This window comes from Scyliorhinus canicula, chromosome 2 (assembly GCF_902713615.1).
Source record: "Scyliorhinus canicula chromosome 2, sScyCan1.1, whole genome shotgun sequence".
NCBI lineage: Eukaryota > Metazoa > Chordata > Chondrichthyes > Carcharhiniformes > Scyliorhinidae > Scyliorhinus > Scyliorhinus canicula.
The window spans coordinates 91,740,964-91,767,975 of record NC_052147.1 but is presented as its reverse complement, the minus strand read 5'-3'; the positions used below and the strand labels follow the sequence as shown (position 1 = coordinate 91,767,975).

The 27,012-nt window shown below is 50.3% G+C and overlaps 1 protein-coding gene across 7 annotated transcripts in view; it reads right to left on the bottom strand.

The window, feature by feature from the left end:
* The window catches only part of exd1 (exonuclease 3'-5' domain containing 1), a 142,005-nt gene that overhangs the window by 77,564 nt on the left and 37,429 nt on the right, over positions 1-27,012 (bottom strand). For 4 of the 7 annotated variants that reach the window (XM_038782935.1, XM_038782917.1, XM_038782901.1 and 1 more), the window contains 3 exons: positions 18,997-19,083; positions 17,514-17,618; positions 1,918-1,998 (listed from right to left, as the gene is read on the bottom strand). In XM_038782935.1, the coding sequence (XP_038638863.1) occupies positions 1,918-1,998; positions 17,514-17,618; positions 18,997-19,083 (273 nt within the window). The remainder of the gene's footprint in view (positions 1-1,917; positions 1,999-17,513; positions 17,619-18,996; positions 19,084-27,012) is intronic. The other 3 variants (XM_038782892.1, XM_038782910.1, XM_038782927.1) reach the window with 2 other exon arrangements.

The following is a 27,012-nucleotide window of genomic DNA, read 5'->3' as shown; positions in this document are numbered from 1 at the left end:
AATACTTCTGCATGCCAGCAGAATTAGGGCTCAGGCAATCGTGTGCAGCTTCTTTAATTCTGTTGAGTTCAGCCACCGGTAACTCACCTCCTGCTCATTATCTGAAACCCGCACAGACTCCATAACACAGATTTTACTTAATGTTTTGTACAGGTGTTCGAAATACCGTATATTCCTGCTGGAGAGCGAGTGGTGTTTTGCATTGAAATGGCGCTTTAATTTACTTGGCACCACTGCAGCATTTGAGATCTTCGCCCTGGGACGGGGAAAGAGGCATTACAAGGCCACGAAGATCCAAAGGCCAAGTAGCTGTCATTGTACTGTCAGTACGAACCTTTGATTCAGATGTGGCTGAAAGAACAGAACCGGAGTGGGATTCTTCACCTGTTCAAGAATTTATCCATGGCAGACTTTGGTCAAACACACACAGTACAAGACCCCAAGCATCAACTTACAAGCACAATTTGAGCTTGGCCAAGCCAAACAATACTCCTCCGAAGATGTAACCCTGCCCCAATACCCAGCAGCACGGAGTTATCAACCTTCGGTTGCCTTCTCGGATCTTCGGGGCTTCTTTTGGTGTCTTTTCAACTACTTGAACTTTTCCCGAGCGCACTCCAGTTAAACTCTGCTCCCCTCAGCCCTTTCTCTAATTGGGGCCTGTTGCTCCTTTTCTTAACTTTATTGGTTCCTCTTTCTTACCTTGATCTTCATCCCTTACTGGGAAATCTGTTTTTTTTACTTCTTCTGTTGTCCCTACCTCGCCCCATCTCCCTTGTGTCTCCCATTGCTTCTGCACCATTTTTGAGCTTTCATTTTTTTGTGCAGGCGCATGGGGCCTTCCCTTAGGATTTGGAGAAGCCTACTACAGAACCCAAAATGAAATTTTGAATAGTTTGAAATCTTATTTCACTGTGCCACACTGGTTGGGAATCACTGGTTTAGAGTAAGGGGTTGGCCATTAAGGCAAAAATTAGGAGACATGTATTTGCTCAAAGGGTTATGAATCTTAGGAATTCTCTCTTCTAGAGAGGCTTTTTTTCCTTCTTTTAAAAAAAATATAAGTACCCAATTTATTTTTTCAATTAAGGAGCAATTTAGCATGGCAACCCCCGCTGCACATCTTTGGGTTCCGGAGACGAGACCCACACAGATAAGGGAAGAATGTGAAAACTCCACATGGACAGTAACGCAGGTCCTGGATCGAACCCGGATCCTCGGCACCGTGAGGCAGCAGTGCTAGCCACTGCACCACCATGCCACTTTCTATTCCAGGGAGTTGTGGATATCAGTTGTTGAGTTTAAGACAAAGGTTTATAGAACAGTACAGCACAGAACAGGCCCTTCGGCCCTCGATGTTGTGCCGAGCAATGATCACCCTACTCAAACCCACGTATCCACCCTATACCCGTAACCCAACAACACCCCCCTTAACCTTACTTTTTAGTACACTACGGGCAATTTAGCATGGCCAATCCACCTAACCCGCACATCTTTGGACTGTGGGAGGAAACCGGAGCACCCGGAGGAAACCCACGCACACACGGGGAGGACGTGCAGACTCCGCACAGACAGTGACCCAGCCGGGAATCGAACCTGGGAAATATTGATAGATAGAGTTGATAGATATTTTGGCTCCAGGAAATTAAGGAATTTAGGTAAAGAGCAAGAAGGTGAAGCTGAGGTAGACAATCAGCCATGATCTTGCTAACAGCGGGAGCAGGCTCAAAAGGACCAAACAGCCGACTCCAGCTCCATTTCTTATAAGCTTCCGCCCTTCGTCTAGTTTTCCAAAAACGAAGAGAAAATAAATGCACAAAATAGAGGAGACATCAACTAGAGAAAGTTATCTTCAACAATAATTAAACTCAGGATATCAGTTATAGTTCTCAAACCAATGACAAAGTTCATGCTTACCTGAGTATCAAAGATATTGGTGAGACCCACTCTGTATTGATGGTACAGGCAGTCAGAGACCAAGCGACAGTCGTGGATCACCTGAATTAATTACAAAACAAAAGTTATCAAGTTCATCCAAAGTGCAATGTAGTGGAGTTTCTATACGATTCTGCAAAGTTTTGACATTAAGTGCAAAAATTACAATAAAAAGATTTTCAAAAAAAGGCACATCGGCTGTGGTGTGGCATAGATTATGAGAGCAGGAAGGCGGGCAGCACGGTGGTGCAGTGGTTAGCACTGCTGCCTCACGGCGCTGAGGTCCCAGGTTTGATCCCGGCTCTGGGTCACTGTTTGTGTGGAGTTTGCACATTCTCCCAGTGTCTGCATGGGTAATCTAAATTTGAGAAACAAATGAGAGCAGGGAGGTTTTGTGGGAGCGGCACAGGACTTTCATTATGTCACAGCTGGAGTAATGTCCACAGTTGTGGTCACCTCACTGTAGGATGTGGTTGCATTGGAGAAGGTGTCTACGCTTTGAGAAAATGTTGCTTCCAGATCCGGGGGGGGGGGGGCCTTGGCTAAATGTATCAAGCGGAAGTGGGAGGATGAGTTGGGGAGGAGGTAGGATGGGGACTTTGGTGCGAAGCAATGCGTCAATTGAACTCAACCTTCTCCTGCGCAAAGATGAATCTTATGCAATTTAAGCTGGCATACAAGATCCACGTGACTCGGATGAATGTTTCCTTTTCGGAGGTAGCGAGCGGGTGCGAGAGGGGGCCTGCGAACCATGCCCCTATATTCTCGGGGCGTGAGGAGTTGGAGAGGTTTTGGGAAGTAGTGTTTGGGATCCTATCGAGGATTGTCGGGGTTGAGATGAAGCCAGGCCCTATGGTGCGATCTTTGGGGTATCGGAGCTGCTGGAGGGGAAGGGGGCCGATGCTGTGGCCTTTGCCTCTCTGATTGCCCGATGACGGATACATTTGAATTGAAAGCAGGCCACACCACCGGGGATTTCGGCATGGCTGGGAGACCTGTACGTGTTTCTTAGGTTGGAGAAAATTTTATTTTCTCCAGCAGCACGGTAGCATAGTGGTTAGCACAGTTACTTCACAGCTCCAGGGTCCCAGATTCGATTCCTGGCTTGGGTCACTGTCTGTGCGGAGTCTGCACGTTCTCCCTGTGTGTGTGGGGGTTTCCTCTGGGTGCTCCAGTTTCCTCCCACAGTCCAAAGATGTGCGGGTTAGGTGGATTGGCCATGTTAAATAACCCTTTTGTGTCCAAAAAGCTTAAGTGGGGTTACTGGGTTATATAGGGTGGATTTAAGGCTGTGTTATGATGTTGGATATGTTTGGAATAAAATATATATATTTTTTAAATGAATTAAATCAGAGGGTGTAACTGGTAGGGTAGGTAAAGGGAAAAGGTAAACGTAGTACACTTGGATTTCCAAAAGTCTTTTGTTTAGGTGCCAGACAAAATGTTAATACACAACACAAGGACTTAATATTTTGGCACAGATCAAAATTTGTTAATGGAAAGAAAGCAAGAGTTGGGATAAACGGGACATTTTCAAGTTGGCAGGCAGTGGCTAATAAAGTGCTGCAAGGATTAGTGTTAGGGCCTCAGCTATTTACAATCTATATTATGACTTCAGCAAAGAAACCGAGAGTAATGTGTCTAATTTCGCTAGCGAAACAAAGCTAAGTGGGGATAGGAGCTGCAAGAAGGGGACACAAAGAACCTGCAAAGAGATTATAGTGAATAGACAGCAAATTAGCATTTGGAGTATAATCTTGGAAAGTGTGAATGTATTCACTTTGGTACTTAGAAAAACAATATATTTTAAATGACATTTAACTTGTAAAATTGCTGTTCAGAGGGACTTGGTGTACTTGTAGAAGGAACGTAGAAAGTTAGTGAGTAGGTACAGAAAGCAAATGGCATGCTTGCCTTTATTATAAGGGCACTGGAGTCCAAGAATAAGGAAGTCTTATGACAATTTGTACAGGGGTTTTGCGAGACCACATTTGGAGTATTGTGTGCAATTTTAGTCTCCATATTTGAGGAAGGGTAGACCTGCAATGGAGGCAGTACAGCAAAGGTTCATTAGATTGGTTCCTGGGATGAGGTGGTGTTCTCCGATGAGGCTGAGAGTAAATTGGCCTTTATATCATCTGGAGATTAGAATAATGAGAGCTAGGGGCGGTACAGTGGTTAGCAATTCTGCCTCACAGCACCGAGGTCCCGGGTTTGATCCCGGCACTGGGTCACTGTCCATGTGGAGTTTGCACATTCTCCCAGTGTTTGCTTGGGTTTCGTCCCCACAACCCAAAGATGTGGAGGGTAGGTGAATTTGCCATGCAAAAGAGCCCCTTAATTGGAAATAATGAATTGGGTACTCTAAAAATTTTTTTTAATGAGTTGGACACGGAGGGAGTGGAATCCCTTGTGGTTCATCAATGGGGCTTCATGATACCATGAAGATTGCAGGGCCATGTGGGTAGTCTGCCACACAATGCACCTGGGGCATGCCTGCTAAGTGGGCGAAGCCCATGGACCTGGCATCCTGCTCACCTGGTACCTGTCCACGTTTATATACATGTGGGCCCTATGATAAGGGGCAGGTTACCTCCCTAACGCACTTGTGCGGCTGACTGGGAATTGCCACACAAATCACCAGTGTTGCCCTGAAACGAGCTGCTTGCACATAAGTTCAGAGCAGCGGTAACCTTAAGGGTCACGGGCAGTGTTTGTCCTCCCATCCCTTGCGGTGTCAGCTCTTGCAGAACACTATTCCTCGGGACAAATGCGGTTTTCTCTGGCACTCCGACATCTGCAGGTACGATGTGCGATGTTAGAAGATCCTTTGGCGGTAGTGTCTCTTACGAGGTTGAACCATCTATGGTGCTGCTTCTGGAACAGCTAGGGCCCAACCTCCTCCTCTGCAGGGCACTTCTCATGAGTACATGCAGCGGCATGTCGATGTCTCTGCTGCAGTTCGATCGCTATGCGTAGAATACCTAACTCAACAGGCTCCATGATTCTCCATAATCATAGTTAAGAAGTCTTACAACAACAGGTTAAAGTCCAACAGGTTTGTTTCAAACACTAGCTTTCGGAGCACTGCTTCTTCCTCAGGTGAATGAAGAGGTATGTTCCAGAAATATATATAGACAAATTCAAAGACGCCAGACAATGCTTAAAATGTGAGCATTTGCAGGTAATCAAGTCTTTACAGATCCAGAGGTAGGGGTAACCCCAGGTTAAAGAGGTGTGAATTGTCTCAAGCCAGGACAGTTGGTAGGATTTTGCAAGCCCAGGCCAGATGGTGGGGGGTGAATGTAATGCGACATGAATCCCAGGTCCCGGTTGAGGCCGCACTCATGTGTGCGGAACTTGGCTGTAAGTTTCTGCTCGGCGATTCTGCATTGTCGCGCGTCCTGAAGGCCGCCTTGGAGAACGCTTACCCGGAGATCAGAGGCTGATGCCCTTGACTGCTGAAGTGTTCCCAGACTGGAAGGGAACATTCCTGCCTGGTGATTGTTGCGCGATGCCCGTTCATTCGTTGTCACAGCATCTGCATGATCTCGCCAATGTACCACGCTTCGGGACATCCTTTCCTGCAACTTATGAGGAAGACAACTTTGGCCGAGTCGCACGAGTATGTACCGCGTACCTGGTGGGTGGTGTTCTCAGGTGTAATGGTGGTATGCATGTCGATGATCTGGTACGTCTTGCAGAGATTGCCATGGCAGGACTTCCGGTTGCGGCTATGACCAGCTAAGTCGCACGTTTGGCGGCTCCTGCTACAAAGGTGTTTTCGGGCCGATTGGAGGGCCCCAACGGCGCTGGAAGGACAAATCCCGGTGGGGGAAGGCTCCCTGAGGAGAACCAGACCAACTTTATGGTCGGTACCCGGAGTGGGGTGGTAAAGAAAGCAACAGCAGCTCCCCAAAAAAAGCGGGGGAAGAAGACCAAAATGGCGGCCGGTGGCGCACCCGAGGAATGGAGGAAATGGGCGGAGGAGCAGCAGGCCGCTCTCCTGCGCTTCTTTACGGAGCTGAAAATGGAGCTCTTGGAGTCAATGAATGCGACGACCACCAGGCTGATGGGAGCCCAGGCGACCCAAGAGGCGTCGATTCGGGAGCTGCAGCAGGAGATGACTGCGAGGGAGGAGGAGGCCACGGTCCTCGTGGGAAAGGTAGAGGTGCATGAGGCACTCCACCTGAAATGGCAGAGCCGTTTTGAGGAGCTGGATACCCGAATGAGGCGGAAGAACCTGAGGATCTTGGGCCTGGCAGAAGGCCTGGAGGGGTCAGACCTCCCGGGATACGTAGCAGAAATGCTGAGCTCCCTGATGGGGGCAGGGGCCGTCCCTTCGCCCCTGGAGCTGGAAGAGGCCTACAGGGTCATGGCTAGGAAGCCAAGAGCAAATGAGCCCCCGAGGGCGGTGCTGGTGCGGTTCCAGCGACTCAGCGATCGTGAGAGAGTGCTGGAGTGGGCCAAGAGGGAAAGGAGCAGCAAGTGGGAGAATTCGACGGTGAGGGTCTACCAGGACTGGAGTGCGGAGGTGGCAAAGCGGCGGGCCCGGTACAACCGGACGAAGGCGGTGCTACATGCAAAACGGATCAGGTTCGGAATGCTGCAGCCAGCGCGCTTGTGGGTCACCTACAAGAACCAACACCACTATTTTGAGTCCCCAGAGGAGGCGTGGGCCTTTGTACAGGAAGAGAAACTGGACTCGAATTAGACCCAGGGGATACTTGGCGGCCGTAGCCGCTCGGGTACTTTCAGCTGAACAAGCGGTTTTTTTTTCGGCTGGGTCGGAACTGGGCAACTCTTATTGGAACGGTTTCCTTTTTTTTCTTCTTTCTTTGTTTGGATCTTGAACTCTTGCTTTGGGTTTTTCTTCTGATGTTTTTTCCCCCCTTTGCCAACTTCCCTTAGTTATTGTTATTGTGGTTATTCATGGTTATTTATGGTTATTTATATTGTTTGGTAGAGGGCGACTGTTAAGTACATTGTTATTTGTTATCTATCTGTTATTTATAATGTTAAGTTGGGGAGGCGGGACGGGGGGGGAGAGCAGATCGGGGATATGGGCTCCTAGGGGGGGGTTCTTTACAGGCATGGACGGGGACGGGGGTGGAACTGAAGATGGCGGGGTGGGGTGTGGCAGGGCGAAAGCGCGGGCTTTCCTCTGTTTTCCTGCGCGCGGGGCAGAGGAGGGGGGAGGGGAGGAGCGCGGGGCGTGGCTAGCAATGGCGACCTTTCCCGCGTTGGAGCGGGGCCAGGGAGGAGTGGCAAGGGGGGGGGGGGAGGCCCCCCCCGAGCCGGGAGGAGTCGGAGTGTGGCAGGAGCAGCCGGGTCAGCGTAAACCAGCTGACTTACGGGAGTACGATGGAGGGTACATTGCGGCTAGGAGGGGTCCTAGCCTGGGGGGGGGGGGGGGGGGGGGGAGGGGGGTTAGGGAGGGACACCAGGTTGCTGCTGGAAAGACCAGGAACGGGAAGTGGAGGACTGGAGGGGTGGGGGGAGGGGGCCATCACCATGGGGAGCGGGTCAGAAGGGGAGGGTCGACCCGGGGCGAGCAGGGAACAGGACATGGCTAATCGGCAGGGGAAGGGGGCGGGTCGTCCCGCGACCCGGCTGATCACTTGGAACGTGAGGGGGCTGAATGGGCCGGTCAAGAGATCAAGGGTATTCTCACACCTGAAGGGACTGAAGGCTGATGTAGCAATGTTACAGGAGACCCATTTGAAGGTAGTGGACCAGGTTCGCCTGAGAAGGGGGTGGGTGGGACAGGTGTTCCACTCTGGATTGGACGCAAAGAACCGGGGGGTGGCGATTCTGGTGGGAAAGAGGGTGTCGTTCGTGGCGGAGGAGGTGGTGGCGGATAAGGAGGGTAGGTATGTGATGGTGAAGGGTAAGCTGCAGGGGGAGAAAGTGGTGATGGTCAACGTATATGCCCCGAACTGGGATGACGCGGGTTTTATGAGGCGCCTATTGGGCCTCATTCCGGGACTGGAGGCAGGGGGCTTGATCATGGGGGGGGACTTTAACACAGTGCTGGACCCCGGGCTAGACAGATCGAGCTCAAGGACCAATAGGAGGCCGGCAGCGGCAGAAGTGCTGAGGGGGTACATGGAGCAGATGGGAGGAGTAGACCCATGGAGGTTTGGTAGGCCGAGGGCGAGGGAGTATTCCTTTTTCTCCCACGTCCATAGAGTGTACTCCAGAATCGATTTCTTCGTGTTGAGCAGGGGGCTGATCCCGAGGGTACGGGAAGCTGAGTACTCGGCCATTGCGATCTCTGATCATGCACCACATTGGGTGGATGTGGAAATGGGGGAGGCGCGGGACCAGCGCCCGCTGTGGCGGCTGGATGTGGGGCTGTTAGCGGACGACGAGGTGTGTAAAAGGGTCCGGAAGAGCATTGAGAGCTATCTGGACTTGAATGACACGGGTGAGGTGCAGGTGGGGACGGTCTGGGAGGCCCTGAAGGCAGTGATCAGGGGAGAGCTGATCTCCATAAGGGCACACAGAGAAAGAAAGGAGAGGCAGGAGAGGGAGAGGCTGGTGGGGGAGCTATTGGAAGTGGATAGGAGATATGCGGAGGCACCAGAGGAGGGGCTGCTGGGAGAACGGCGCAGCCTGCAGGTCAAGTTCGACCTGCTGACCACCAGGAAGGCAGAGACGCAGTGGAGAAGGGCGCAGGGCGCGGTCTATGAGTATGGGGAAAAGGCGAGCAGGATGCTGGCACACCAGCTTCGCAAACGAGATGCGGCTAGGGAGATTGGGGGAGTGAAGGAGAGGGGCGGGAAGGTAGTGCAGAAGGGGCAAGAAGTGAACGGGGTCTTCAGGGATTTTTACAAGGAGTTGTATCGGTCTGAGCCGCCGACGAGGAGAGGGGGAATGGAGGACTTCCTAAACAAATTGAGGTTCCCAAGGGTCCAGGAGGGGCTGGTAGAAGGGCTGGGGGCGCCAATAGGGCTAGAGGAGCTAGTCAAGGGAATAGGTCACCCTCAAGATATGGGGGCAGTGGAGGCGACACAGGGGGGAAAAGGGAGGTCTGTTGGCGGCGCCAATAAGAGGGAACCATAGATTCATCCCGGGGAACATCGACGGGGGATTTCAGAGCTGGTACAGGGTGGGCATACGGCAGCTGAAGGACCTATTTATAGAGGGGAGGTTTGCGAGCCTGGGAGGGCTGGAGGAGAAGTTTGAGCTCCCCCCGGGAAACATGTTCAGATATTTACAAGTGAAGGCATTTGCTAGGCGGCAGGTGGAGGGGGTTCCCCCTGCTCCCCAGTAAGGGGGCGAGTGATAGGGTGCTCTCGGGGGTCTGGGTCGGAGGGGGGAGGATATCGGACATCTACAAGATAATGCAGGAGGCGGAGGAAGCATCGGGGGAGGAGCTGAAAGCCAAGTGGGAAGGGGAGCTGGGAGAGCAGATAGAAGACGGGACGTGGGCGGATGCACTGGAGAAGGTCAATTCTTCCTCCTCGTGTGCGAGGCTGAGCCTCATTCAATTTAAGATGCTGCATAGAGCTCACATGACGGGGACAAGGATGAGCCGGTTCTTTGGGGGTGAGGACAGGTGTGTCAGATGTCGGGGAAGCCCAGCGAACCATGTGCATATGTTCTGGGCATGTCCGGTGCTGGAAGGGTTCTGGAAGGGGGTGGCAAGGACGTTGTCGAAGGTGGTGGGGTCCAGGGTCAAACCAGGATGGGGGCTTGCGATCTTTGGGGTCGGGGTAGAACCGGGGGTACAGGAGGCTAGGGAGGCCGGAATACTGGCCTTTGCGTCCCTCGTGGCTCGACGAAGGATATTAATTCAATGGAAGGACGCGAGGCCTCCAAGCGTTGAAACTTGGATTAACGATATGGCTAGCTATATTCAGCTAGAAAGGATCAAATTTGCCCTGAGAGGGTCGGTACAGGGATTCTCCAGGCGGTGGCAACCTTTCCTTGACTTTTTAGATCAGAGATAGGCGTTCGGGGTCGTGGCAGCAGCAACCCGGGGGGGGGGGGGCAGCAATGGTCGTGGGGGGACATGCTCGACTGTAACGCGGGCAAGACTGCTCGCTGCTCATGTCTGAAACTGTAGGCTGCCTTGTTTTGTTAAGTTGTTGCTTGGGGGGGGGGGGGGGGGGGGGGGGGGAGAGAGGGAGGACTGGTGCGCGCGAGAGGGCGGGCGAGGGAGGGATATTTGCCTAGAGGGATTGTGTTGTAAATAATTTAAAAATTAGTAGGGGTAAATGTCTGTATGGAAAAACTCTTTCAATAAAAATTATTTTAAAAAAAAGAAGAGATTGCCATGGCAGTGTGGTGTCGTGGTCGCTGTTCTGAAGGCTGGGTAGTTTGCTGCAAACAATGGTTTGTTTGAGGTTGTGCGGTTGTTTGACGGCAAGTAGTGGGGGTGTGGGATGACCGTGGCAAGATGTTCATCTTCATCGATGATGTGTTGAAGGCTGCAAAGAAGATGTCGTAGTTTCTCCGCTCCAGGAAAGTACTAGACGACGAAGAGTACTCTGTCGGTTGTGTCCCGTGTTCGTCTTCTGAGGAGGTCGGTGCGATTTTTTTTGCTGTGGCGCGTTGTGACGAGGAATGTTCCTAATTCAACTGGTCCAAGGGTGCTGAGTTTCTGTAGGAGAGAGACCATGCAGATGATGCGACAACGAATGAACAGCCTCTGATCTCCGGGTAAGCGTTCTCCAAGGCGGCCTTCAAGACACGTGACAACGCAGAATTGCCGAGCAGAAACTTATAGCCAAATTCCGCACACATGAATGCGGCCTCAACCGGGACCTGGGATTCATGTCGCATTACATTAACCCCCAACCATCTGGCCTGGGCTTGCAAAATCCTACCAACTGTCCTGGCTTGGGACAATTCACACCTCTTTAACCTAGGGTTACCCCTCTCTCTGGATCTGTAAAGACTTGATTACCTGCAAATGCTCGCATTCTAAGCATTGTCTGGCATCTTTGAATTTGTCTATATATATGTTTCTGGAACATACCTCTTCATTCACCTGAGGAAGGAGCAGTGCTCCGAAAGCTAGTGTTTGAAACAAACCTGTTGGACTTTAACCTGGTGTTGTATGACTTCTTACTGTGCTCACCCCAGCCCAACGCCGGCATCTCCACATCATGACTCCATAATCATGCACTGAAAACAGGTCAACACCAAAGTGAGTGCTGAAGATTCCTGCCAGAGTCCTGACGCTCAGCCATCCATGTCTTTGGGTGTCCACCCTTAATGAGTGCTTCTCCACTAAGCCACACACCCTCCCTCTCACTGCCACTTCCCCACATTTGTCCTTCTCAACTCCACCAGGTTGAGATGCGTGGAGCCTCGAGTCTCAGTGGCATTTTTCTCCCGACCATCCCAAATCCTGGCATTAGGTGTATGGGACCACCGTCTGCATCCTCGTGGGGCACCTCAAAGATGCCCCCCAATCATGACCTTGAACGGGGTGAGTGATGATAGCCCTCATCATCACACCTTGCGTAGGAGGGACACACCAGTGTAATCTGTGTCATGTTAACGCTTGTATGAGTATTGGTGTTCAATGCTTGGGACCAAAACTGCCAAAGGGTAAACAACTTGGCTCTAACTGTTTTTATTTTTTTTTTACATGTATTTTATTACAAACATGTATCAAAACAGGTTTGAGCGAACAAACACCCCAGGAAACATGCTTCCCAACAATTAACTATAGTTTCTTCCCAATTTTCACCTCCCTCCCCATGACAAACAGCTCCTCAAACACAGTCACAAACATCCCCCATTTTCCTCAAACCCCCCCTGAAAAGCCCCTTAACTCATACTTTATTTTCTCTAACAGCAGGAAGTCGTATAGGTCACCCAAGCAAGCTGCAACCCCCTGTGGCAATGCAAACCGCCACGACTGCCGTGCAATGAGAGAGGCGAAGGCCAAGACATCGGCCATCCTCCTCTCCATGAGCTCCAGCTTCTCTGAAACCCCAAATATCGCCACCAAAGGGTCCAGGTCCTCCTCCTCCTCCACTATCCTGGCTAAGACCGCGAACACTCACGAACAGAATCTTCCCAATCTTTCGCAACCCCAAAACTACTTCGGTAGTAGGAAAGATGCTGGAATCTATCACCAAGGAAGAAATAGCGAGGCATCTGGATAGCAATTGTCCCATTGGGCAGACGCAGCATGGGTTCATAAAGGGCAGGTCATGCCTAACTAATTTAGTGGAAATTTTTGAGGACATTACCAGTGCAGTAGATAACGGGGAGCCGATGGATGTGGTATATCTGGATTTCAAGAAAGCCTTTGACAAGGTGCCACACAAAAGGTTGCTGCATAAGATAAAGATGCATGGCATTAAAGGTAAAGTAGTAGCATGGATAGAGGATTGGTTAATTAATAGAAAGCAAAGAGTGGGGATTAATGGGGGTTTCTCTGGTTGGCAATCAGTAGCTAGTGGTGTCCCTCAGGGATCAGTGTTGGGCCCACAATTGTTCACAATTTACATAGATGATTTGGATTTGGGGACCAAGGGCAACGTGTCCAAGTTTGCAGATGACACTAAGGTGAGTGGTCAAGCGAAAAGTGCAGAGGATACTGGAAGTCTGCAGAGGGATTTGGATAGGTTAAGTGAGTGGGCTAGGGTCTGGCAGGTGGAATACAATGTTGACAAATGTGAGGTTATCCATTTTGGTAGGAATAACAGCAAACGGGATTATTATTTAAACGATAAAATATTAAAGCATGCCGCTGTGCAGAGAGACCTGGGTGTGCTAGTGCATGAGTCACAGAAAGTTGGTTTACAGGTGCAACAGATGATTAAGAAGGCAAATGGAATTTTGTCTTTCATTGCTAGAGGGATGGAGTTTAAGACTAGGGAGGTTATGTTGCAATTGTATAAGGTGTTAGTGAGGCCACGCCTGGAGTATTGTGTTCAGTTTGGTCTCCTTACTTGAGAAAGGACATACTGGTACTGGAGGGTGTGCAGAGGAGATTCACTAGGTTAATCCCAGAGCTGAAGGGGTTGGATTATGAGGAGAGATTGAGTAGACTGGGACTGTACTCGTTGGAATTTAGAAGGATGAGGGGGGATCTTATAGAAACATTTAAAATTATGAAGGGAATAGATAGGATAGATGCGGGCAGGCTGTTTCCACTGGCGGGTGAAAGCAGAACTAGGGGACATAGCCTCAAAATAAGGGGAAGTAGATTTAGGACTGAGTTTAGGAGGAACTTCTTCACCCAAAGGGTTGTAAATCTATGGAATTCCTTGCCCAGTGAAGCAGTTGAGGCTCCTTCATTAAATGTTTTTAAGGTAAAGATAGATAGTTTTTTGAAAAATAAGGGATTAAGGGTTATGGTGTTCGGGTCGGAAAGTGGAGCTGAGTCCACAAAAGATCAGCCATGATCTCATTGAATGGCGGAGCAGGCTCGAGGGGCCAGATGGCCTACTCCAGCTCCTAGTTCTTATGTTCTTTAAAGCAACTTATATACACATGGTCAATGGACTCTTAAGGTAGAAAAAAAGGCAGGCACCTTGGGAGTCAGTGAACTGTTGCAGTCCACAGTTGTATGGGACTGCTGTGTGCAACACCCTCCACCCCCGGTTCCAGAGTTTTATGGGGACGGATTGCTCCATAAAAGGGACCACCACCGTCAGACGACAACAAAGCCCACTAAGTCTTGTCCAGGTGAGGGTGAGGAAGTGAAGGGTGTGCAGCAGTAGCTGCCAAAAGAGGAAACCCTCCATGCCGTACAAAAGGGTGTGGAGGGTATTTCCGGGAGGTGCTTAGGGCTGTGGGGCGCCAGATCCCGATGATCTTCATGAAATTCCGTCCGAGCAGGGGCATGGTTAGACAGGAGTCCACCACACAGCTGCACCACCGCGAGACAACGAGCACCACTGGGTCAGAACTTCAGTGCTTTGAGGTCACAGAGTGCATTGGCCGTAAGCTTGATATCCACCGGGGCGCGGCGTGCCAACTTGTGGGGTGCCATCCAGCGCACTCCTCCACCATCCAGCACGTCCTCAATTCTGGCCACAGCCCACCTCTCCGCCATGCCAGCCAAAATGGTGTTGGTGGACTTGCGGATTCTTGAGCACCTGCTCCCTGATGACAACTGCCATTCCTGACGTGGGAGAGCTGTGGCGCGAGGCAACCATGTTCCAGACTTTGCACAGGTCTTGGTAAGAGACAGGAAACACCTGCAAGACGTATGAAGAACCATCAGGTGTATGAACAGGAGCTGCACATCATAGTTCAGGCCATGCATTTGGTGGAAAAAATACGTCGCCAGGTCATACCATCCATTTGTTTTTTTTTAAAGTTAGCTTTTCTTTGAGGACTATGCGGTATTAACCTTTCTTGGAGAATTTCTGCTGAGTGCAGCCTTCAGTGCACAGGACAGTGTCATCTGCATTTCATTCGATCGGGATTCTGTACTCTTATGAGGACCTCCTCTGAAGAGAAAGAAGCAGAAGGGTGAAGCAGCCAGGTGCCCACAGGCAGTGTCGCAGGGAGACCTGTGGGCAGAGAAGGGGTGTAGGGCTAACAGGAGAACAAGGTAAAATGGTCTGCAGACCATCCTGCTGCCAGAGTTCACAATCAGCGATTGAGCTACCTCACCTCAGCAGGTCAAGTGGTCCAGTGCTGCAGGAGGCTCGACCTCTTGAGGGTCAAGGTTATTAATATGCCAGCTGACTAGGCCAGAGATTGCCTTCAACTGTGTGGGTGGGCACCCAATGCCATTGGCTCTGAAGGTCACAGTAATCATCAATTTGTTTGCATCTGGGACTTTCCAGGGGTCAGTGGGGGATCTGTGCTGCATGTCCCCATCAGCTATCTGCAGTTTTGGCAAACTCGTCACTGATGCTCTATTCAGACAGGTCCTCACATTCATTCATTACTGGATGGATGAAGGCAGTCAGGCTGAGCAAATGTGAGGAACCTTCAGGAAGGCAGGGACACCAGCAACACCTTAATTAAGCGCACCTTCAGCAAGACTGTCTTGAATGGCTCCAACTTCATGCCAAGGGCACTAGCACTTTAAAAAAACATGTCTGAGGAGGAAATCCTAACAACCCCACTGTCAAATCACAACCTCTGTAACAAAGTTTGCAGCCCTTGCAGTCTCTCTGAAGCCACTGCCGTGCAATGCACCGATGGAAAACTTGAAGGATATGGAGGGCACTAAAACAAAATCAGTACTTATATATATTGTACGGAGGGACAGTAGATGAACGTAACATAATAAAGCCTGAAATATCACATAGAAATCGAACATTGCAAGGATGATGGGAAATAATGTTCTGTGAAAATCCCCTTCAGGCTCACGGTGCCTTTAAACTTGCGAGTGCAGCATTTTGGTGCCCCCCTACCCCTCATTCGCAGTGGCATTGAAGGCAGCCTGCTGACTCTGCTGTCACGTCTGCCCCGGTTACCTGGACGGCTGTCCTCTTGCCAGTGAAGCCTGAGCAGGCTGCCCCTGGAGGGTGTGTCCAGTGCCATGGGCACTTGTCAGTTGTCATGGCTTCATTACATGTGATAGCCACTGGCTGAGGGACAGGGGATGCTGCCCTCATCCGGTGGACCCCAAGAGGAGCCCACAATAACCACAGGAAGTTTGTTGCGTCTGGTAGGTTTGTACATCCCTCCTCCCGGTGGATGGATGGGCAGCTAGCAGAGAGACTGGGTGCCTCATCCATCTCTTACTCTGGCAGAGATCACTGCCGGTGTGGCTTGCAGGTCCGAGCACGACACCAATTCTGTTCCTGGAGTTGCCTCTCACGACAGACACCATTCTCTCAATGAAGGAGGCTGTGAGCTCAGTGCTCAGGTTTCTCATGGACTCTTCCATCATAAAGACCATGGCAGACAGGTCCTCAGACCTCTGTCAAATCTTTCCGTGCACCCTGCTGGACATGCAGCATCTGCTACCTGATGGACAAATACAAAGGCTCACCATCCCGAGGAATTTAAATCCCCTGCTGGGTTCCAATTGGATACTCACCACTCTCCCATCCTGCCAGAAGCCCTTTTACAATGTGGGGCGCATTTCTCATTGATCATTCCTTAATTGGCCAGACCGTGTGAAATCGTGCCAGTCTCTTGTTTGTAGCTAGAAGCAGAAATTGTGGTTGCCCCTCGGCCCTGTTTTCTTCTTCAAAATTTAGAGTAACCAAAACTAGAGGCTTTTCACAGAAACTTCATTGAAGCCTACTTGTGAAAATAAATTATTATTAATTTTTTCCAAATAAGGGGCAATTTAGCGTGACCAATCCACCTACACATCGAAACCCATGCTAACATGGGGAGAATATGCAAACTCCACATTGACAGTGAACCAGAGCTGGTATCGAACCTGGGACCTCGGGGCCGTGAAGCAGCAGCGCTAACCACTGTGCTACCTTGCTGCCCTCCCCCGGCCCTGTTCACTGTGCGTGATGATGTGTGCAAAATTCAGGCCCATGTCCTTTTCAAGTTCTACAGTATCGCAATGCTTCCAAGATCAGTCATGATTGTATTGAAAGGAGCAGCAAGCTTGAGGGGACTGTATGGTCTATGCCTATTCTTAATAACAGACTGCAGTGGTCTGGGTAGACGAATGGGAAAAAGAAATTAGATGGATTTCCTGTGACTAGCAATACAACAGTGAAACTGAAGCTCTTGGTTAAGTGACAAATCAGTAATATTCAAATTGAAGAACAGGCTGGAGGCGCTAAATGGCCTATGTCATGTGAGAGTACGTTTAAGAAATGGGTGTTTAAGAAATGTACCTTTAAGAAATGGGTGTTTATCAGTGATGTCAGAGTGTGGGTGGAGCTGGGCTGTCTGTCAGCTTTTTACTTTAGTTTTAGGTTGTTTGCTGCAAAGTGTGTTTTAGTTTTGTTTTCAGTGTTGGAGCTGAAGCCAGACAGAGCAGGTGTACTGTTGATCTCTCTGCCATGAAAAGACTATCTCTTGATCATTTGGTGAATTCTGAATTATAAATGTTCTCAGATGTGAATGTAAACCTAATGTGCTTCTGTTAAAAGGTGTTTCTTTTGTCTTCTGGATGTTGTTTGGGAAGTTATTAAGGATTACTTAGTGTTGTATTCTTTGGGGGTTGTATTTGAATTGATGGTTGCTAAGATGTTCACTGTATGTTTCAAAAAGGTTAACTTGAGTTCATAGAATAAACATTGTTTTGCTTTAAAAATTACTTGTCCATTTCTGCTCCCCCACACCTGTAGAGTGGGCCGTGTGCTCCCCATACCACAATCTATTAAAAATTGTGGGTAAGGTGAATTCCATGATACACTATTCCAGTTCCTTTAAAAAGGTCAAGACGCATCGTTTACAGGTTAGTACTCCAATGCTTTATACCATAGACGAGTATGATTTGATTGTGTTTCTGATTCTCTCAAAGCCATCTCCTGAAATGGTCATATTTTTGGCAAGGGAACATGCTGAGTGAAGAAATGTTACCTAGTTTTCCAAAATGCGCAAGAATACCACATCAAAGCCATTTAGGATTGGTAGAGAGCATATCACGTGCCTGCTCCCAAAGCTGTGCAACATGGCATAATTTCATGCCTGCCTGCAGAGATCACAATGGTGACACTTACTTTCAGTATATCAGAGTCTTCCAAAATCATTTTCAGTCCATTCTTAAATGCCACTGGCCCCAGGAGGAAAATATCAAACAGATAAATTTGATCATTTGTTGCAATCTAGAAAAAAAACGAAAAATCAAGTGATGCAGGTAGAAGGTGGTGAAACCTAAGCCAATGAGGAACTGAATCGACATTCAAAACTAACAGCTTCATGAGCAATAGAAGTTCAAAGTTACTGAAGTAATTGACCAAAGGTGGCACAGCTTGTTAAGGCATAACTGTTTGGTGCCAAATGCTGATCCCCCCCATTCAACCTCAGCCACAACAATAGACCAGTTAGAAAACTGCTGTTAAGTTGTTATTTGGGTCCAGCGATGTGCAGGTTAGGGAGATTGGTCATGATCAATGTGCAAGGTTACGGGGATAGAGCGGGAGAGTGGGCCTAGGTAGAGTGCTCTTTCAGAGGGTTGGTGCAGACTCAAGGGGCCTAATGGCCTCCTTCTGCCCTGCAGGGATTCTATGGAAATGGTTTAATGCCCACATCTAATTCTCCATCTTGTATCAACTGCATTTCAATTAGACCATGCATCATCTTGAGCTTCAAGTCCGAAAACAAAATCCACCCCCCCTCCCCCAAGTACATACATTTAAACAAAAAAATCGAATTGAGAAATGAAATGGAGAAGCTGTCCTTATTGGACTGCATGCTTCAAAGGCTCCAGAAAACATGAAGATAAAAGTAAATTACTCCAGATGCTGGAATCTGAAACAAAAACAGAAAATACTGGACCATCTCAGCAGGTCTGACAGCATCTGTGGAGAGAAAAGGAAGCTAATGTTTATAGAGTCTGTGATGTGACCATCAATTCACTCGAGACACGATAGGAAGTAAACTGTGGCTTTAAGAGACTTACAACTGAGCCTGCCTGCGACCAGAAGAACTGAGGGCAGACTCACAAGGCTGCAGCACATTATACTTCCGGTAGAGGGAGGGGCAATGGGCAGAGCCATGGGCGGAGCAGAGGGTGGAGCCCTGTACAAGCTCCTCATCTCCCCCTGTGGGCAGAGCCGCGCAACGGCTCACAGACAGAGCCCACAAGGACACAATGCTATACGGTGTGAACGCAATACTACACAGTGTGAATTACATGATGTACATTCACCACAGTCTGAAAACATGCATTCAACTAAAGTTCCTAGTGATGCCTGCATGCTGCTCATTCTCTTCAGTGTGCAGCATGGAAGGGACAGGATGGATCTGGGAGATGAGGCCTATGCATTTTAGTTGGAAATGTAATAAGGTGCTCTAAATGAACACAAGCAAATGCTGTAAAATTTTTAGCTAATATGGTCTTTTCAGACAGATACTTGAGGATAAGGATCAACATGGAGCCTTCACTTTCAATAAGTATCTTTAAAAAATAGAAGATGATTAAACAGTGGAATTTTGGAATGTAATGACTGCCCAGGCACTGACACAGGGCTGGAACAGTACCTGTATCAAACACAGCTTTCCAAAACGGCAGATATCAATTCCTTCCACTGCAACCCCAATGACACTTTGCTGTTTAATGTGAAAGATCTGCAAGGAATCACACAGAAGAGACAATCCTTCAAAAATTAACATTTGAATTCTCAGCTATGCCCATCTCTCTTCAGTCAGAAAGCCATGCAGAATTTACTTCAAGCTGCGACCAGAATGATATTATGTCCATCCACTAGCCAGGAGTGGGTGAGGCACAAGAAAATTTGGCGTACCTTGTCCTGTTCCAAAATCTCCTGCATCTGAAAACTCACGGGTAATGAAAAACAGTATGGGTTCAATTATCCATCAACAGACCCCTCTTGAGCTATGAGAGGAAATGATTGCTATGCTCTCAGCACTACCACGATGGAACCAGGATCTGGTGATGTGCATTGGTTGCTCAAATAATTCTTCCAAGTCTGCTCTATTGTCTCAACAACAATGCTGAATGCTTGATTTATGATCCAGACTTCATAAATACCCAACATGAAAGGCATAAGAGAGTTGGGAACATTCAAAGCAAACGTAAAAACTTAGCCCAGGCTCAAAAGGTGGCTTGGTAGCCTCCCCTGCTGGCAGAATGAGACTCTGCCATTAAAGCATGTTACAACAGCTTACATTTAAGCAGCACCTTTAACATAGTAAAATATCCCAAGGCACTTCACAGGAGTGTTATCAAACAAACTTCAATATCAAGTCTCAAACATTTTAGAGTGTTTTAAATGATTAAAAAGAAGAGAGATTTATGTTTGGTACAAAGTTTGGTACCTCTGCAGCTAAAAGTATGGCAACCATTGGTGGAATGATTAAAAGAGATGTACAAGAGATCAGGATTGGGGAGTGCAGAGATCTCAAAGCATTGTGAGCGGTTGGATAGTCAGTGATGAAGCCATGAGAGTTGAAAACATGATTCTTTTTAAATAAAGGTGTGGACACAGCGCCAATGCAGGTCAGCATACACAGGGTTGATGGGTGAAGGGGAATTGGTCTGAGTTAGGATATGGGCAACAGAGTTTTGGATGAACTCAAGTTTACTGAGGGTGCAGGTAGGAAGCTGGCCAGGAAAGTATGGAATAAGTTGAGCCTCCATGTTTTATGGAAGCCCAGTCTGACCCTCAGATAGCAAATTTGAAATGCCGACAGGTCTGTCAGCTAGTCTGCAACAGTGGGTGGTGCTGATCCGACAGCTAAGCAGGATTCTCCGACAGGCGATTAGGGAAGCGAAGACAAGGGCATTGGCCCCATTCCCCGTTAATAATTCGGGCTGGTTCGATACCCTGAAGAATGTCACTCTCGCGCACTGCCACTATCACAGATGGCTCCACTCTCAACTTTGCCCAGAATCCAACGGGTCTGGGGCATACCCAGAACATGTTGGTGTGGTTGGCAGGCCCTCCCTGGTACCGTTCACATTTGTCCTCTACCTCCAGGAAGAACCTGCTCATTCAGGTTCTTGTCAGGTGCGCTCTATGTACCACTTTCAGTTGCATGAGGTGGAGCCTTGCCCAAGTGGAGATGTAGTTGCCCTGTTCAGGGCTGTGGTAGTCTGTGTAGAGGTATTACGGTACCTAGTATTGCTGGAACACCATTGGTAGATAATGTATGCATTCCATTGGTCGAGCCTGTATGGTAGCTCCGCCCTGCAAGGCGGGGTATAAGAGCCCGTGCCGCCCCAGCAGCTTCCTTTCTGTACCTGAGCTGCTGGGGTAACATCTAGCTTATTAAAGCTTTCAGTTGGACCACAACCTCGCTTTAGTAGTCATTGATTGTGCATCAATTTAATAAGCTAGATTTAAAGAATGGAGCTCCGAATCAAGCCGGAGTGTCTGCAACTCAGCCCCCACGCAGTAAACTCGGCGGCGACTTTCAAGAACTGGCTGGCATGCTTCAACGGCTACCTTGGAATAGCAGAAAACACACCCACAAGAGAACCACAGATCCTGCACTCGAGGGTGAGCCCAGAAGTCTACACCCTCATCGAGGACACGGCGACTTCGATACCGCGATGGAGTTGCTGAAAGGACATTACATTCGTCCTGTGAATCAGGTCTACACCCGGCATTTACAAGCGACGAGGCGACAAATTCCTGGTGAGTCACTGGAAGAATTCTACCGTTCGCTCCTAATGTTGGGGAGAAACTGCAGCTGCTCGCAAGTTTCAGCAAATGACCACACTGAACTGTTGATTCGGGACGCTTTCGCTGCGGGTATGCTATCCTCTCAAACCGCCAGCGTTTGCTGGAGAAAGAAACGCTCGGCCTCAAGGCCTTGCCGGCTCCCTGGATGTGGCCTCCCGAAACGCCCGCGCCTACGCCCCCGACCGCGCGGCAGCCCCCTGGACAGCGTGGAATCCCTCTACAGCCGACTCCGAGGCAATGCCCCACATCCTCCCACAAGCTTGTGCTGCAAGACGGCCCGGCAACCCCGCTGATATTTTTGCGGGCAAGCCAAACATCCCTGACAGCGTTGCCCAGCCCGTTCGTCCACCAGTAAAGGGTGCGGCAAAAAGGGCCACTTCATGGCGGTATGCCAGGCCCGGGCGGTCGCTGCAGTCTCCGGAAGCGAATGCCGACCACCTAGCCATCCTCGGCTACGTAGTGTGAAATGGAGTTATAGGCTCCGACCCTGAACGCATGCGCCCCCTTATGGAGTTCCCCCTCCCTCACTGCTCCAAGGCCCTGAAGCGCGGCCTCGGTTTTTTTTTTCTTACTACGCCCAGTGGGTCCCCAACTATGCAGACAAGGCCTGTCCTCAGATCCAATCCACAGTTTTTCCCCTGTCGATAGAGGCCCGCCAGGCCTTCAGCCACATCAAAGCTGACATTGCAAAGGCCACGATGTACGCCATCGACGAGTCCCTCCCCTTCCAGGTCGAGAGCGACGCATCTGACATAGCTCTGGCGGCCAACCTCAACCAAGCGGGCAGACCCGTGGCCTTCTTCTCACGTACCCTCCGTGCTTCCGAAATCCGCCACTCCTCAGTTGAAAAGGAGGCCCAGGCCATAGTAGAAGTTGTGGGACATTGGAGGCATTACCTGGCTGGCAGTAGATTCACTCTCCTCACTGACCAACGGTCCATCGCCTTCATGTTCGATAATGCACAGCGGGGCAAGATAAAAAACTATAAGATCTTGTGGTGGAGGATTGAACTCTCCGTCTATAACTACGAGATCTTGTATCGTCCCGGGAAGGTAAACAAGCCTCCTGATGCCCTGTCCCGCGGCACATGTGCCAACGCACAAGTGGACCACCTCTGAGCCCTCCACGAGGACCTCTGCCACCCGGGGGTCACTGGCTTCTTCCATTTTGTCAAGACCTGCAACCTGCCCTACTCTATCAAGGTCAGGACAGCCACCAGGAATTGCCAAATCTGCGCGGAGTGCAAGCCGCACGTCTACCGGCCAGAGAAAGCGCACCTGATAAAGGCTTCCCGTCCCTTTGAACGCCTCAGCATGGACTTCAAAAGTCCCCTCCCCTCCATCGACCACAACACATACTTCCTGAACGTGATTGGCGAATACTCCCGATTCCCATTCGCCATCCCCTGCCCCAACATGACCGCAACCACTGTCATCAAAGCCCTCCATTGCATCTTTACACTGTTCGGGTTCCCCACTTACAAACATAGTGATGGGGGGTCCTCCTTTATGAGCGACGAACTGCGTCAATTCCTGCTCAGCAAGGGCATTGCTTTGAGCAGGACGACCAGTTACAACCCCTGGGGTAACGGACAGGTAGAGAGGGAGAACGGAACGGTCTGGAAGACCATCCTACCGGCCCTACGGTCCAGAAATCTCCCAGTCTCCCGCTGGCAGGAAGACCTCCCGGATGCCCTCAAGTCCATCCGGTCATTGCTCTGCACCACGACCAACCAAACACCTCACAAACGGCTCCTTGTTTTCCCGAGGAAGTCCTCCACTGGGACCTCGCTCCCGACCTGGCTGGCAGCCGCCGGACCCATCCTGCTCCGAAAAACATGCGGGCACACAAGTCGGACATGTTGGTCGGGAGGGTCCATCTTCTCCACGCTAACCCCCAGTACACCTACGTGGCGTACCCTGACAGCTGACGAGACCTGGCGCCCGCCGGATCACCGCGCACAGCCCCACCACCAGTCCCACCCCGCATCCCACCGGTTCACCTTACAGCTGCCCCCTTCCCAGGAGGATCGGTTCTTCCGCCGGCCCCGTCTCGGCCCCCCCCCCGCAGACGCTCCCTTCCCAGGTCAATCAGCTTCCCCACCAGCGCCGTCTAGGGGCGTTGAAGCTGCCACAGAGATCGAAACCACACTCCCAGAGTCACAGACGCCCGAACCTCCACCGGCGTCACCACCAAAGCTTGGACGTTCGCAGAGGACGCCCAGGGCCCCCGATCGACTGATTGCTTCACTTTAACGTGTATATAGTTAATTGTAAATAGTTACGATAATAAGGCAAAACGCTGTACGGAGGTATTACGGTACCTCCATAACCATAACTTCTACCACGTTGTAATACCAAGCCACCACCCCCCCTGGACTTTTTTTAAACAGGGGGTGAATGTGGTAGTATGTGTAGAGGTATTACGGTACCTAGTAATGCTGGAACACCATTGGTAGATAATGTATGCTTTCTATTGGTCGAGCCTGTATAGTAGCTCCACCCTGCAAGGCAGGGTATTAGAGCCCGTGCCGCCCCAGCAGCTCCCTTTCTGTACCTGAGCTGCTGGGGGAAACATCTAGCTCATTAAAGCCTTCAGTTGAACTACAACCTCGCTTTAGTAGTCATTGATCGTGCATCAAGGGCTTCGCTCGAGTCCCCACCCTATTCCCATCCCCAGTACTTCCTTCCATTTCCCCCCCCCATGTTTCTTCCAGTGGGAAGTGTGCACTTTCTGTCGTCCGCACAGGTCCCCACAGTTCCTCCCTCCCAGATTACCCGCCTCCAATAGCTTCTCTAGCATGTATGCTGTCATTTCCTTGTGGAGAAATGTTCTTAACCTGTAGGTGCCGGAGATTGTTTTAGTTAGGTAACTGCAATCTCTATCTGTTCTTCCAAGGTTGCTAGCCTGTCCTCTGTGTAAGCATCCCTAACAGTCAGTGTCCCCCGTCCTGTCTCCACCTCTTCAAAGGTGGCATCTGGCATGGCTGGCGCGAACTTGTGATTGCCACAGATGGGGCTATGGTGGACATCTCGGTCAAGCTGAAGTGCTGCCTCATCTGGTTCCAGGTTCATAGGTGGCTACTACCACTGGGCTTGTTGAGTGTTTTGCTGGCAGGGATGGGGGCCTGGAGGGTTGTGCCATGGGCCTAGAGGGTTGCCCTGAAACAGGAGCTCTCCTTCATCCTCACCCAATCCATGACTGGTTCTTTCACCTATCCGATCACTCTTTCCATCGTGGCTGCCCAGTGGTAGTACTGTAGGTTTGGGAGGACCAGGCACTCCATGTTTCTTCTTCTCTGCAGGACTTTGAGGATTCTTGGGTTCTCCCCTCATCCTCAACCCCACGGCTTAATCATTTTGTAGAATGCATTGAAGGCGGCCTTGGGGATGTAGATAGGCATGGATCTTAACAGGAAGTGGAACCTGGGCAGTACATTCATCTTGATACTCTGTACCATCCCCACTAGGGAGAGAAGGGGTGTATTCCATCTCTGTAGGTCCTTTCTTATTTCCTTTACCACACTGGTCAGGTTCCACTTGTGGATCCGTGTGCAGTCATGGGAAATCTGGGTCCCCAGGTGGCAGAATTTGTTTTGGGCTTGTTTGAACAGTTGTGCCTCCCCATACCTTTTGGTGGAGGTCCGGCCCCCTCTTTGCCAGGTCCGCCCCAAGACATTGGGGCGGACCTGGCAACGCACAATACAGAATTTAATTAGGCATAATCGGACCTGTAGAAAAACAATATTAAATTCAGGTGCATAAAAGGAGAATTCAGAATGTCCAATTCACCCAACAGCATGTCTTTCAGGACTTGGGGGAGGAAACCGGAGCACCCGGATGAAACCAATGCAGACACAGGGAGAACGTGCAAACTCCACACAGATAGTGACCCATGCCGGGAATCGAACCCGGGACCCTGGTGCGGTGAAGCAAGTGTTACCCACTGTGCTACCGTACAGCCCTAATGTATAAAAATATTTAAAATATCCTTAACCATCCCATCCAATCAATACCCATTAACGTCCCATTCAAGCCTACTCAATTCAGTCGAAGTCCTTGGGCAGGATTCTCCCATTGGGCAGCAAAGTGTCGACGCCGGTGTAAAAACGGGAGTTCAGGGACTCCCCTGTTCAGGGACCTCATTAACCGGCCCACAAGGGTCTAGCATGGCGCCACGGCCGACCCCGGAGTCTGCGCATGCGCAAACGCGCAGGGCTACAGGAGCCGGCGCGGAGGAAAGGAGGCCCACAGCCAGAGAGGCCGTCCCACCGATCAGTTGTCCCCGATCGTGGGCCAGGCCATGACGGAACCACCCCCCCCCACCACAGGCACCCCCCGGAATCTTCAACGCCAAGGCCCCGCCGGCTCAGAGGATGTTAGAATGGTGCCAGTGGGACTTGGATCTTTTGTGACAGCCGCTCAGCGCGGCGAATCGGTGCGCGGGCCTGGGTCGGAGAGTCAGCGCATACCCCGACCACCCGACCACGCCGATTCTCCGCTCTGCAGACAATTGGGGCTGGTTTAGCACACCGGGCTAAATCGCTGGCTTTTAAAGCAGACCAAGGCAGGCCAGCAGCACGGTTCAATTCTCCGTACCAGCCTCCTCGAACAGGCCCCGGAATGTGGCGACTAGGGGCTTTTCACAGTAACTTCATTGAAGCCTACTCGTGACAATAAGCGTTTTCCATTTTTCATTTTCAATTGCGTCCCGGTGCGATTCACGCGGCGCCCGGGGGGGGGGGGGGGGGGGGGGGGGGGGGGGGGTCCAGAGAATTCCGCCCCTTCTTCTTTGACGAATGCCTCCGCCTCCTCGAAAAATGATTCTCCCGAATTGTGTATGACTTTCAATCTCACAGGGTACACCACACCAATACGCACACCTCTCTTGCACAATGCCAATTTCGTTTTATTAAAGGCTGCACGCCTCCCTGCAAGCTCTGCTCCGACATCATGATAAATCCAAATGCTGCTGCCTTCTTACATCACATCCCGATTTTCTTCGGCTCATCTCAGGACACGCCTCCTTCGAACAGTAACTGTGGAAACACACCATCATCGCCCGTGGAGACTCATTCCCCATGGCCTATTCAGCTCAGGAGTGAACATCTGATCCCCCCCCCCCCCCCCCCCCCCCCCCCCGCGACAAGTTTGGAAACATCTGTTCTCCAGGTGCTCGACCTTTGCCCCCAGGCCCTTATTCCTTTCCTCTCTACCACCAGCAGCTCAGCTTCCAGCGAGGCTATTTGACTGCTGTGTCGTAACAGCACCTCTTCCTGCTTCAACACCGTCTCTGATGTCCTTCCCAATTTCTCTTATTGGGCCCAGCATGTCTTCCACAGAAGAAGCTTTGTGGGTCTCCAGAATCTCCCTTCCTTGCCTCTCAAAGTGCTCGCCAAATTATCTCAAACTCGATTGCCATTACCTCCCTCAGCGTATCTACTGTGATAGGTGCTGCCCCACCCAACGAGTTTGCCTCCACCATCCTTGCTCCAAATGAGCTTCGCACCTTCTCTGTCTCCTATAAATGGCTGCCACTCAAAATCTTTTTTCCAACTTTTTTTGCATGGCTTTCGATATGTTCTCATAAAGTACCATTAGATGGGTCAGGTTTGTCAGCCAATTTCCCCTGGGAACAAGGCTAGGGCCAAAAAACACATATGGGTTACACTGAAAGAGCTGGGAAACCCTTTCAGGGTGCTGCTACTATTATGTCCAACCTTCTCCTACATGCCATCACCGAATGTCCCCCCTGTGATGATATAAGAACATAAGAACTAGGAGCAGGAGTAGGCCATCTGGCCCCTCGAGCCTGCTCCACCATTCAATGAGATCATGGCTGATCTTTT